The sequence below is a fragment of the Berghia stephanieae genome, chromosome 2 (assembly GCF_034508935.2).
Source record: "Berghia stephanieae isolate SIO BIC M18660-M18661 chromosome 2, UCSD_Bste_1.3, whole genome shotgun sequence".
NCBI lineage: Eukaryota > Metazoa > Mollusca > Gastropoda > Nudibranchia > Aeolidiidae > Berghia > Berghia stephanieae.
The window spans coordinates 26,903,538-26,918,537 of NC_088361.1; the positions used below are offsets into that span (position 1 = coordinate 26,903,538).

At 35.9% G+C, this 15,000-nt stretch overlaps 1 protein-coding gene across 1 annotated transcript in view; it reads left to right on the forward strand.

Annotated features, from left to right (window-relative positions):
• LOC144964594 (ATP-dependent translocase ABCB1-like) overlaps positions 1-15,000 on the forward strand; it is a 64,553-nt gene that overhangs the window by 46,591 nt on the left and 2,962 nt on the right. The window contains exons 22-28 of the mRNA XM_078899044.1: positions 2,033-2,116; positions 4,815-5,018; positions 6,129-6,370; positions 7,294-7,453; positions 10,275-10,472; positions 12,290-12,496; positions 13,138-13,284. Of these exons, the coding sequence (XP_078755170.1) occupies positions 2,033-2,116; positions 4,815-5,018; positions 6,129-6,370; positions 7,294-7,453; positions 10,275-10,472; positions 12,290-12,496; positions 13,138-13,284 (1,242 nt within the window). The remainder of the gene's footprint in view (positions 1-2,032; positions 2,117-4,814; positions 5,019-6,128; positions 6,371-7,293; positions 7,454-10,274; positions 10,473-12,289; positions 12,497-13,137; positions 13,285-15,000) is intronic.

Below are 15,000 nucleotides of genomic sequence, written 5' to 3' on the forward strand. Positions count from 1 at the left end.
AGAACTGCAAATTAATACAGGCAAGACAGAAATGATGAGGGTAAACAACAAGTAATTTCACCCTATAAAACATCACCAAAGAGACATCAATGAGGTAGATAAATCTGTCTACTTAAGGAGCTCAGTAAGCAAAGAGGGAGGAACAGACGAAGACATTAAAAGCCGGATAAATAAATCACGATATGCCTTTAACACTCTTCTGGAATTCAAAGGCTCTTACATTGAAAAATAAAATCCGTATATTCAACACAAATGTGAAGTCTGTTCTTTTATACGGCTGGGAGACATGGCGAGTATCTCAGAATTATCCTAAACATCAGGTGGCCAGACATCATCACACATGAATAACTGTACCAAAAACTGAACCAGTCACCTATTGATACAGAAATAAAGAAAAGGAAATAGGGCTTGATTGGCCATATCCTCAGGAAGGCTGCAAGCAATTTCACTATGCAGGCGTTGGAATAGAACCCGCAAGGAAAGAGAAGGGGTGATCGACCAAAAGTAAACATGGCGACGAAGCATTGAGACTGAGATAAAGGCAGCCGGACAAACCTGGGCCCAGATAAGGAAGATCTCCAAAACCCGAGTCAGATGGAAGAGTGCTGTTATGACCCTATGTTCCACGAGGAATCAAAAGCTTGGCTTAAGTCAAGACAACAATGTTAACTCAAGCCCATAAACAGGTTCGGTTATCAGACCTGAAAATATGTGCACGTCTGAATGGAAGCTTCTATTCAAATTATATTATTGTTATTTATTTTTTTCGAGCATCAGTCAGCAATATTTGGATATTTTTTAAAAGATATATATATATATATATATATATATATATATATATATATATATTTATGAGTGTTGGTGGGTACTTGTAGGTACGAAAGTGCTCGATAATGGTGGTTAGAGCTAATAGATCATGCAAATTTTCACTCACATTTTATTGGCCGAGACGACACGTTTCTGTGTTTTTTACACTTCTTCAGTCGGCGTAATCCATTGTAATGTCCGTATTACACACACACACACACACACACACACACACACACACTCATAATATAAACATGAGAGCACATCACAATACACATCAACACTAATCACCAATACACAACGAAACAACTTTAGTTTGGAGTAAGAACTTTCTACGGACATTACAATGGATTACGCCGACTGAAGAAGTGTAAAAAACACAGAAACGAGTCGTCTCGGCCAATAAAATGTGAGTGAAAATTTGCATATATATATATATATATATATATATATATCATATATATATATATATATATATATATATATATATATATATATATACATATATATATATACATATATATATATATATATATATATATATATATATATATATATATATATATATGCCAATAAATCGAATTTGATATTTCATCTCATAATATTATTCACTTTCAGTCATTTGATTTACCTGGCATGATGCCGATTAATGGGTTATTGATGCTATGCTTTTAGGTAAAATACTTACTACACCCGTCAGCCTGATGTAACGTACCAACACACAAAATTATGTGTAACCATAAACGTTATTAATCTGATTCATAGATTCTAGTGGGAACAAATCATTAAAATGGCTGTCTAAAAGCAACAACAAAGAGATGAGAGACGTCCATTTTGTTCATTCTATAATAATAACATGTTTAACATGTAGCCCGCTCTGTCATACTAGATATAACAAAACCCGTTTTTTTCTTCATTTTAATGGGAAACTTTTTATTTCCAAAATCGATGGATTAAACTGTCCCGATTCCGTCAAAAGTACTCAAACTAAAGTTTTTGGGCCAAAATGGAATAAACCTTTTTTTTTTCCAGGGTAAGGTTGTGCAGTGGGGCATGATTGATTAAGCTTGTGAGCAATCTGTTACAGCGGGGGCGAGAGAGAGAGAGAGAGAGAGAGAGAGAGAGAGAGAGAGAGAGAGAGAGAGAGAGAGAGAGAGAGAGAGAGTAGAGGATGGTACTCTATAAAGCAGACCAGTCACAAATTTTTCAAATGATATCATTTCAGGACATCTCATGGTTTGACGACGCCAGGAATGGAGTAGGAGCTCTCACTACTAAACTATCCACTGACGCTTCACAAGTACAAAAGGTAAAAGGAGAAATCATGATCTGAAAATGTGTGAACGATACAATGCAGGCAAAGCAAATTTAATAAGAAATGATAACAAATAGAAGGATACATTCAGGGATTAATAGATTAATTGGTCATTTTTGATACGAGTACAAACTTGATTAACCAGTTAACTGCCGTATTTAAAGTTTAGGCCAGAAAACTCGTCCTTCGATTTAAATGCCACTCATCTTGGTAAAAACTCATTATGATGCATTTTAGTTCGGTATATATAGAGCAATTTTTACAGAGCCAACATAATATTATCTTCCTTAAGTCTACTAAAAATTGATGCGGGGGCAGTATTTTGGGTCATTTTTTTCCGCGAGGACGAGAGACGCATGCGCACAACCAACATGACGTTCTCTTTCTAATAACTTTTCTGCCGGTGACGTCACAGACTATGGGTGACGTCCAATCAAGGGACGCTACTCTTCCGCTAATCTCATTCCATATTGATGTAAATGGAATCTAGTGAGGTGTGGCAAAAAATTGACACGGAAGGATTGAATGGTCTTGGTGCGCTCGCTAAGCTAAACCGAAACACTCGCAACAAGAGCTTTAACTCTTTCCGTACCGCCGATCATTTTCAGTATTCTCCCAAAAATGGCAGGCTTACCCAGCAGAAAAATGGATTTCTTGAACTCAAACAATCTCTCTACAAAACAACGTTATGTTCTTATTAATTAAACAAAGACATTGTGATGTCCAAAATAAATCTGAATAAGAAAAATGTATATTGTGTTGTACAAATGTGGACAAATGTGACGATTTTGCTGTAGGTGGTAAGGAGAGGGTTAATCAGTTATCTGCCGTACTGCAAAGACACGTATTTGAAATATTTGGCCAGAAAACTTGTCCTTCAAATATCGATCGAATTAAATGACCCTCATTTGAGTAAAAACTCTAAAACCTGAGATCTCGCGAGGTCTGATAGTGTTTGCAAGATGCTCATTTAAATCGATCGATATTTGAAGGACAAAGTATTCTGCTTTAAAAAAACGTGAGCTTTTATATAGTGCAATATCCACTAAACATGCTCAAAGCGCTTTACAGGGCCAACAGCAACACTTAACACGGAGGAAGAGACATGACGCCTGTTAGGCGATATTACATTTTGTCGGACAGAGACAACGCTGTTAACGGTCAGGTACTCATTTTACACTTGAGTACGCTGAGAGAATGTGAGTAAAGATCCTTTTCCAAGGACTCAACTGTGCGCTGAGCGAGGCTCGAACCCAGGACCTTCCGATCCGAAAGCTAGTGGCATACCACTAGATCACATAGCCGCTTAAATATTTGAATACGAGTTTTTCCAGAGTCTACGGCAAAGAACTGGTTCATATTGCATTATTTTCAAGAGAAATTATTGTAACATCTTCACTGATAATATGTTCTGTAAGATTCATTCCAGTAGGAAAATAGATGAGAATTCAAAAACCTGATTAGATTATTGAGAAAAAAAACAACAAACAAACAAACGCGTATTACGTGGTTTTTGGACTACCAAAATTCTGATTTGAACAATATACTGTTTACTGACGAGACTTCAAAGTAGCTCCATTCTTATACATTGCAGCCGGAAATGTGTACGTATATGCAGGTCTGACATCCAAACCCGCTTATGGGCCTAGTTTAACATTTTTGTATTGGACAACATATTGCGTTATTTTATGAGATTTCCATTACAACAATAAGCCCATAAGAAATTTGGTTATCAGGCCTGCAAATAAGTGCACGTTGATTCCAGCCTTTATAGCAATCAGTGCATCGTCAACTTTATAAGCGCTTCAAATACAATCCTAGATCACGCTTTTTAGGTGGGGCCTCATCTTTAGTACGATTCGTTTATCAATAACCTATGCTGCCGTTGTTTTTAAAAACACAGTATATTAATATATGCAATGTTAACCAAATAGCACATACTGTGTTCTTTAATAAAACGGCAGTATGGATAATCATGATGGAATTGAGTCTTACCGTTAAAAAATGACCCAAAATACTGCCCCCGCATCAATTTTTAGTAGACTTTTAAGGAAGATAAAATTATGTTGGCTCTGTAAAAAGTGCTCTGTATACCGAACTAAAATGCAGCATAATAAAACCTCAATTTCTATATAAAATGAAAGAGAGTTTATAGAAATTTTGTTGAAATTATGGTTGGAAGTCATAGTTGCGATTCTCTATGACAATACAAGACGACTTACAGGTCGTTGTTGCTGCTGCTGTTGTTGTTGTTGTTGTTGTTGTTGTGGGGCTATGTGGTCTTGGGGTATGACACTCGCTTTCGGATCGAAAGGTCATGGGTTTGAGTCTCACTTGGCGCATAGTTGAGACCGTGGAAAAAGCTCTTGACTCAGATTCTATTACCGTAATCAGGTGTAAAATCAGTACTTGGCCATCAACAACTTTGTCTCTGTCGGAAAAAAAAAATTGTAATATCGCATAAAAGGTGTCATGTCTCGTCCCACATGTTAAGTGTTGCTGTTGGCTAGGGACCCCATGTAAAGCGCTTTGAGCACGTTTAGCGGATATTGCCCTGTAAAAAAAGCTCAACCCAACCCCTTGTTGTTATTGTTGTTATTGATGATGATGATGATGATGATGATGATGATGATGATGACGACGACAACGATGCTGCTGCTGATGATAAACATTGAAACCGATTATATTTCAGATGACAGGCAACCAAATAGGAGCTGTAGTTATGAGTTTATCATCCCTAGGCTTTGGGTTATCCTTTGCATTCTATTATGGATGGTTGATGACCCTGGTCGTCATTGCCTTCCTCCCGTTCGCCATTATAGGGGGTGCTCTGCAGTTCAAGGTCACTGCCCGACAAGCTACGCAAAATAAATTGGCAGCAGAGGACGCTGGAAAGGCAAGTATCCTGCTCTGTCAACGCCATTTCTTGGTCGTTTGTTTTCTTTCAATCGTCAGTCAAAAGCAAAACCAAAAAAAAAAAAAAAAAAAAAGAACAAAAAAAAACAAAAAAAAAACAAAAAACATTTTTGTGGGCTAGATATATGGCCTTGCGGAATGACACTTGCCTTCGGTTTGGAAGATTCAGGGTTCGAGTCCCGCTCTGAAGAGCGCATAATTGAATCCTCGAAAAAGGCTCTTTACTCACATTTTCTCACCGTACTCAGATTAAAATGAATATCTGGTCGTTAACAGCGTGGTCTCTGTCGGTAAAAAATTGTAATGTCACCTAACAGGCGTGATGTTAAGTGTTGCTTTTGGCTAGGGACCCCCTTGTAAAGAGCTGCGAGAACGTACAGTGGATATTGCGCTATATAGAGATCAAGTTTAATATTTGCGATTGGCAATTGTATTTGAACAGTTTCATAGATTTATATAAAGCTTTCTTATGTGTACATCGCTGTTAACATCTTTTAGAAAGCTTAATTTGATATTGCACTTTTGATGTTACTCGATCCAAATATTAAGTTTGGCTCATTTATGGCCTTCTACAGAAAAAAATGAAGCATAAGTATTTAGAATTATGGAACCATCAAATTTGATCATTAAATTATTCCAAGTTATCTCTCTTTTTGGGAAGAATAAAGTATCATCATCATCATCATCATCATCATCATCATCATCATCATCATCATCATCATCATCATCATCATCATCATCATCATCACCATCATCATCATCATCCTCATCATCAAAATCGTCATCAACATTAGCATCATCATCATTATTATTATTGTTGTTGTTGTTGATATTATTATTATTATTATTATTATTATTATTATTATTATTATTATTATTATTATTATTATTATTATCATCATCATCACCATCATCATCATCATCATCATCATCATCATCATCATCATCATCATCATGATCATCATCATCATCATCATCACCATCATCATCATCATCATCATCATCATCACCACCACCACCACCTACACCACCACCATATTATTATTTTTGCCAAAAATAATTATTCAACATCTAAATTACCCTAATACAGATCATTGTAGAAAGCTTGGACAACATCCGAACAGTAGTTGCTCTATCTCTGGAGAAAACATTCCTCAATCGCTACATGACGTGTCTCGCAGTTCCCTACAAATCCAACCTAAGGAGTGCGCACGCTATTGGCTTTGCATATGGCCTCTCACAAGCTACTATGTACTTTTGCTACAGCGCATCTCTCGTTTTTGGAGCTTATTTGGTCAAAGAAGGAGTTATGGAATTTTATGACGTGTTTACGTAAGTATTTCGAAATTATTTTGTGGGATTTTGGAATTGGTTGGTACAGTGTCATCACAAATGTGGAGAAGTAGTCAAGCGACTAGGGTACAAAACTGTGTCGTAAAAATAAAACTGGCTCAAATCTCATCAGAAGTGTAAACCCACTCTTCCAGAGGATTAGATACATCCCTTGAGTAATTGATCTTCCGGTTTCAGACTGAAGGCACCATACTTTCTTGTCTAAATATATGCTGATCGTCAATAAATATCATCCATCCTCTCTCGTTTACACCCCGTACTCCTAAGATTCTGCCTATATATCCTGCTACTAAAATATTTTTGCCACTTAGTGATTCAATATGTTATTGATTAGACTATATACATTAACGGTTACACAGTTTTGTGTGTTGGTAGGTTTATTTGGCTGGCGGATGTTGAGAATATTTTACTAAGATGTAAAGCTCTAAGAAACATGAATATTATGAAGAAAATTAAGGAATAACATAAGCTTCAATATTTTTGATGTTTCAGACTTCCCTTTTATCAAAACAAATGGTTTTGCAAGTAAAAACTAAAACAAATTGATTATTTTCAGAAAAATCAATAAGTAAACATTTATTTTGTTATTCGTTTACTTTGTTTGATGAACCGGGCTCGAAACGTCAACAGTCAAAATGTGCCTTCATTTTATGCACTTTAGCATAGCAATGGTATCTAGATTCATATATGCGACATTTACTCAATAGCGGGTCTGATAACCCAAATGATTATAATCTCGTTGTTGTAATGGAAATACATAATTTCAAAGCGACGCAAAAAATTCTTCCTTACAACAATTTTAAACCAAGTCCATAGTTTTGTGCCATTATCAGACCTGCAATTATGTTGACATCGATATATTATGGCACCAACGTTTAATTTTACAACTTTCCTATTTTTAGAGTGTTTGGCTGTGTTGTCGTTGGAGCTATCGGAATCGGCCAATCAGCGGGCATGTTCGTCCAGATGGGCAAAGCTCAGGCTTCAGCTCAAAGAATTTTACACATCATAGACTCCAAACCAGAGATTGATTATACTGACAAGAATGGGAAGATTTTACAGGTTTGTTGGGACTGCTGTTTTTCTTCTTTGAGAGAAAAAAATAGGACAGAAAAGTCGTAATGTTACACCTTCTACTTTTCCAATTTCAAACTCGTTCGAAGTGCGTATGTATCCAGATCTTTGGAGGACTAATAATGAGTAGGTTTCATATTGAATCAAAAGGCGGCATAACCTTTTTTTAGTAGCAGTTGAATAAGCAGATTATTCAAATTACGTAACATAAAAGAGTGAGGATGGATGATATGTCCTGACGATCAGCATATCTGGACTAGAAAATATGATACCATCACTCTGAAATCAGAAGATCAATTACACAATAAGGGATATGTATAAAGTCCTCCGATCCGGAAGAGTGGTTTTTACGCTTTCAATGAAATTGGAACCAGTTTTTTGACATCACACTTTTGTTCCCTGTTTGTGACAAATCATATCGATCCAAAGCTTGGTCATGGGAGGGGAGGAAGTGGAGGAAGTAGCTCACGATAAACGTCTACGGCGAAGTACCAAGGACACATGACTGACTAAGAAGGACTTATGTAAATCAGGTACTGAAAATTTAATAGATTTAATCAGTATTACATTTGAGACCCACCTTCTCATAGCGATATTATGACGGGATAAATTAGGTGAGGGAAATTGAATTCACAATATCAAACCTTGGTTTATTGCTTTTGGTTATGGTGGAGTATAAATTGCAAAAATTTTAATGTCCTAACCTCATCATAATTTTTTCTCTAAATTTACTTTTCGTGTCCAATTCATCCCGACATAATACCGTTTTGAGACGGCGGGTCACAATTCATATTTCTGACTGCATTGCCAGTTTCATTTATTTTTTTTAAGTGAGATTTTATGATTCACTAATTCCACGTAAAATTGTACAAAGCGTTTCACAAAGAATTCAAGTCAACAGCAACACTTAGAATATAGGATGTGACAAGACGCCTGTTACAGTTTGTTTTTGACAGAGACAACAATCTTAACGTAAAGTCTGAGCATGGTAAGAGAATGTGAGAAAAGAACTTTTTGTAAAGACTTTAGCTCGCAACGCCCGCGACTGGACTTGAACTAGGGGCTTGCAGACCAAGACGGGTATCATAAAATATCACATAGCCAAAGGATTTCAATGTAAACAAAAATTAATAAAGTCAACTGGATATTAATCTATTTCCAACGTCCGGTTCAATGACGCGAACAGGCCCGCTGATTGGCCGATTCCAATGACAACCCAACCAAACACTCTAAAATAGGAAAGTTTTAAAAATTTAACTTTGATAGCACAACTAGTAACTGTGGGTCGTAAAAGTGGAATGCGTTTTTCACCGGGTCTGCCTAGTAAACATAATCATAAAGATAAGTTTTGAAATATGTAGTTATATGATACAGTGCCAGGTAAACTGAAAACAAAACGCGGTGTCCACAAAATGTAAACTCAAAGCGGTCCACAAGGGTCCCAAGTTAATTAGAAACGACGAAACGTGGGAATGGACATAGCGCCTGTAATGCCCTATTACAAGGCTATTACCGGCCATGTACTCATTTTACATATGGCTATGGTGTGAAAATGTGAGTAAAGATCCGCTAACAACGTGATTCAAACCTTCTACCTACTGTCCTCAAGCTAAGTGTCATACCATTCGAAAACAAGGCTGCACGGGGGAAAAAAATGTATATTTTACTACATTTTTCTTATGATAATATTGTATCCTGCCCTGATCTACACTATTATCTTCAACCTCTGGGCACATATTAGCAGGTCTGACAGCCGAATGCAATTATGCGCTTATTTAATCATTGTTGTAATGGACATTACGTTGTTTTGAAAGTATTTCTATTACAACAATGAGACCATAACAAGCTGGGTGATCAGACTTGCAAATAAGTACACCTTTTCATGAACGCGGACTAGCGCGTGGTCTCTGATTATCTCTGACTTTAGTCAATGACTTGAAAAAAATCGGATTTCATGTGAGCTGACGAAGGAAGTCCGGGACTAAAATCACGGCACCTTCGGACTAACTTTCAGTCATTTGCCGAAGCATGACTTCATTCTTTAGTCTGAGTCTAGTTACTAGGTGATGTTATAGCGTCAACCAGAGAGCAGCTATTTTTAGATTGAGTGAGCTTCACTTCGGAAAGAAAAAACGTCGCTTTAAAAAACAATAAGGTATGTGCAGATCGTCAAAGTACACATTTTGTGAGTAAAAACTAAAAAAACTGAATCTTTCGGCTCGGAGTTGAGAGTGTGAACGAGAGACTCCGAAATCGAAGGATTTGCGTCAAAGAAAAACAAAGATGATTAGAAAGATAGTGGAGACAAAAGTTATTCTGTTCACATTGCAATTGACTGAAAAAATGTGATTAATCAGAACACACTTTCTCTTTTGTGTAATTTTTTTTTGTTTCAATTTCTTTCAGTTTGAATCTCGGTGTAAGTTGTCTCAATGAAACTGCCATTGGCTTAACTATAGAATTGACAGTCGACGATGGACATCATTGTAGTCTATAACAGTCGACAGTCAATATCACGTGCGGTAATTTCCAGTTTGGAAATCTTTTGCGTTGCAAGCCTGAAGGCGTGTGTATCTTTCATATACCTTACAACGCCCACTTCTAGGATGTTACTAGCTAGTCCGAGACTAAAAAGCGTTCATGAAATCCGATTTTTTAAAACACTTGCTTCGCTTGGGCTTAAGACTAGCTAGTCATTTACTAGACTAGTAAAATACTAAATATAGTCCTCGTTCATGAAAACGGGCCCTTGGCTTCAATCTATTTTTTTTGTCCCCCCCCCCCCCCCCCCCCCCCCCCCCCCTTACAGAATGAATACCGCCCTACTATCACATTTAGGGATGTGAAATTCCACTATCCAACCCGTGCCGGTGTGCCTGTACTGCGAGGATTAAACTTGTCTGTCGCTCCTGGACAGACTGTTGCTCTGGTGGGCAGCAGTGGTTGTGGCAAGAGTACCTCCATACAGATGATTGAGAGGTTTTATGACTCCGTCGCAGGCTCTGTGGTAAGCGTTATAAGTTATAGTTAACTTATTTGTTGCTTCAGGTCAAATTATTGCTCTGGTGGGCCGCGGTGAATGTGCAACGGCTATCTCCATACATAATATGTTTGAGAGGCATTATGATTCTGTAGCAGATTTTGTAGCAATGACTATCCCGCACAAATCCTTGGGCCTCTTTTTCGCTTACGAAGTGCCCGAATTCGCGTCAAAATATGGGACGAAGCCGTTCCGTATATGCTATCTTTTAAAATTAATTACGACGCTGTTTATTGATGAATATAACTGAAAGTTGGCACACAGTTAGAAAAAATGTCATTTTAGATTATGTCAAGCGACAAAACTCGTGCGATTACCAGAAGACCGTTAACAGTAAAATATTTCTAAAACTACCGGGCGTGGAGGTTTTGTCGCTGACAAGGTAATACATGAACATTTCTTCTTTTTGGTTGTAGAATTTCATATGAATATGACGAGTGCTTTTTCCGTATTTTACAAAACACCATCCTAATTTGCTCTTCAAGTTTCAATCTTTTAATCTATTTATTACGCAAGATACAACCAAAGGTCGAAAAAAAATGCCGAAAAAGCGTCCCATATTTTCGCGTTTTTTTCCTCTTTGCGGGTCATCCAAATAAATGACACCTTTGAAACTGCATAACTTGTTTATTTATGAATGGATTTTCAAAATTCAAAAACATTTTTACTCAGTGGAGATAGGGCTTTGATTTTAGACAAAAATTTTCCTCAAAAAGAGAAGAAAACATTTTTCATAGTCATTGCTAGATTTTGTGGTTATTGTTGAATCCACTCTTTGAAAAACCTGCCATATACCGACAAAGCATTTTTAGGGCCAGGAAGCGACGCGTATGTGGTATTTGCAGGTCTGTTAGCTCGGGTGGTTATGGTTTCATTGTTAAATAATAATATTTGGTTTTTATATAGCGACTTACCCCGTATCTCAACAAGCTCAAAGCCCTTAGGTAAAAACTTGAGCTTTCAACAGAGCATTATCCACTTAACGCGCTCAAAGCGCTTTACAAAGGGTCCCTGACCAACAGAAACACGCAAAATGTAAAACGAGACATGACGCCTTTTAGGTGGTATTACAATTTTTTTTTCCGACAGAGGCAACGCTGTTATGGCCATGTACTCATTTTACACCTGAGTACGGTCAGAGAATGTGAGTAAAGATCCTTTTCCAAGGAGTCAACTATGCGCCGAGCGAGGCTCGAACCCAAGATCTTCGTTGTAATGGAAATGTTTTCAAACCATCAAGTATTGTCCAATACACCAATATTAAACCAGAATCTATATTTGATTTATCTAAGCGTGTATTTTATACAACTTAAAACTTCAGTGTTAAATTAGACTCAGTCTAAAAATCTCATTAGGTACGCTAATTTCTCAAATGTTAAACAGAATAATTTATTAACTCGCTAACTGCCGTACTCTGGAAAGACAGTATTCAAACATTTGGCCAGAAGACTCGTCCTTCAAATATCGATCGATTTTAATGACCCTCATCATCTTGGCAAAAACTCTCAAGTCAGCCAGTGTCCTCGCAAGGTTTTCTTTTCTTTAAGCTAAAAAGACTAATCGACTAATCGACTAATGCTGTCGTGTTTTCTTTAAAGAGTAACTGTATTTTCATATAGTTGTTTATATATAACATCAATCTTAATTTCAATTTGTAGGCTGTCATTATTTCAAATTATTGATAAAATGTAATTTGACATAAAAGATTCAATGATTTGAGGTGAAATGCTAGGCTATGTATGCTATGATATAATTTCGATGTCTACGTTTTATCTCCATAAAAGTGTTTAGACAACAACAACATCAAATCGATGAATGTTCAATGGCTACGCCAACAACTTGGACTTGTCTCACAGGAACCAATCCTGTTCAATTGCAGCATCAGATACAACATCGCCTATGGGGACAACACCCGAGACGTCAGTATGAATGAAATAATTGAGGCTGCTAGAAAGGCAAATGTACACAACTTCGTCAGCTCCCTTCCCCATGTGAGTGGTATTCCCTGTCGTTAATGTGGACAGATTAAGTGGTCGTGGAATCTATATTGGAAGTAAAGTTGGTCTGGATGCAAGATAATGGAATACTTAATAGTGAGGTTATCAAAATAGAACCCCACGTTCTACGCATATATAAACAGTTCTCTATTTAGAAATCCAAATTCCCACTTTACCTTTCCTTCAAATAATAAGTATTGATAGGTAATGTTTAGGATGATGATGCTTATGATGACGATTGCGATGATGATGATCATGATGATCACGATGATGATGATAATGACGATGACAATATTGATGATGATGATGATGATGATGATGATGATGATAATAATAATAATAATAATAATAATATTAATAATAATAATAATAATAATAATAATAATAATAATAATAATAATAATAATAATAATAATAATAATAATAATAATAATAATAATAATAATAATAATAATAATAATAATAATAATAATAAATCACGAGTCGGAATACATCGATAATAATCTCACTTGATCATCGATATGTACCCTCAATCATCAATTTTCGCCTAAATTGATATATTATGCGACCCATTTCTGTGAAAGTCAATCAATCGTTTCAATGCATTCTGCAAGGCCTTTCCTGTACTTTCAAAGGGGTATGACACTTTGGTTGGATCTAAAGGAACACAGCTGAGTGGTGGTCAGAAACAGAGAATTGCCATCGCCAGGGCCTTGGTTCGAAACCCAAAGATATTATTACTCGATGAGGCTACCTCTGCTCTGGATACTGAAAGTGAAAAGGTGTGTTGCTATTTTAAACGATATTATTTATAAAGAACTAGCCAGCATTGTAAAGTCATTTATTATTTTTTTGGCACATTTCTAAAATTCTCTGTGACTCATCGCGTCTGATTGAAATTGATGAAGAAAATTGAGTTAAAAGCAAAGTCAATACCTTTATTAGAACCAAAAAGGTGCACGTGGATTTAAAGTAAGCAAAGGAATTATATATATATATATATATATATATATATATATATATATATATATATATATATATATATTATATCAAAATAACAACGGATGGATGTAAGAGGAAATAACCAAATGAGGTGATTATATATATATATATATATATATATATATATATATATATATATATATATATATATATATATTTATGAGTGTTGGTGTGTACTTGTAGGTACGAGAGTGCTCGATAATGTTGGCTAGAGCATATAAAAATAAATAAATTCACTCACTTTTTTTTTCTTCCGAAACAATCTTTTCTATGTCCTCCATTTCATCAGTCGGCATGTCTATATATATATATATATATATATATATATATATATATATATATATATATATATATATATGTGTGTGTGTGTGTGTGTGTATATATATTCTTCATTGGATTTCTTTCAAATTCGAGACAGAAATAAAACAAACCGTTATAAGAAGACATGAATACATGAATATGAATTGAGAAACAAAAATGATATACAGTGGTTTTTCAAAATCGTGTTCAAAAATACAATAGAAAACTATGACGCAACATTGCAGAGAGTAAATGGCGATGATTTTAACCTTTGTTGCCATTTTTAGCAAACATTAATTATGTCACTATAAACATTATTTTCATCATATAATTTTCCTCATCATATAAGAAATCGTCTAAGTAGCACACTTACATACCGATTTTGGTTCAACTATTACCAAGCTAGCACTTTTTAAAAGTGATCAATAGCACCGCCGTCCTCTCAAATAAAAAACTTTTTTCCAACATGACATGCACTTCCGAATTTCCTCAATGGTTATCTCCTCTCCTCCCAGCATAAAATGATTCCTTCTCTCAAGGTTTCTTCTGTGAATGCGGATCTTTGCCCACGATAAACCTTCTCGGTCAAAGAAAGCCAAATCGCGTAATTCATTGGATTCAGGCTGGTGGTTGAGGCGAAAGTTGTCTTTCTCTATGAAATGAATATTCTTACCCTGAAGAAAAGCTTGTATTCTTTTGCAGAAACATCTGTTTGAAAACAGAAATTCCTTCCTTGATAAAGGTGTTTACGAAAGATTTTCTAACAATAGTTTTATGTAATTATCAGTATTGACGGTAGTCTTTGTTGTTTTAATGAAGAGTATTTGGGTTTTGCCATTCCATGAAATATCAGCCGAAACCATTATTTTCTTTTAAAAACGATTTTTATTTCGCGATTTAGTCTGTTGATTGGTATTTGTGATTTTTTAAAATCCATACACTATAGATACATTGTTACAACTATTTTCATGAACTTCTAACATACAATCCTTTTCGTCAGTTAACACAATCTTTTTAACGTCATCTGTTAAAAAAACCTATTGAGTAGCTTCCTTGTTCTGTTTTCGTTTATTCAACACACTGGTAGGCTATATCGACGTTCTTACCATCTTAAACGCATTGGGAATTAGTTCTTTTCTTATGATATCGGTAACAGGTGTCTTCTTTAAAGGATTACAACGCGCAAATATCACACT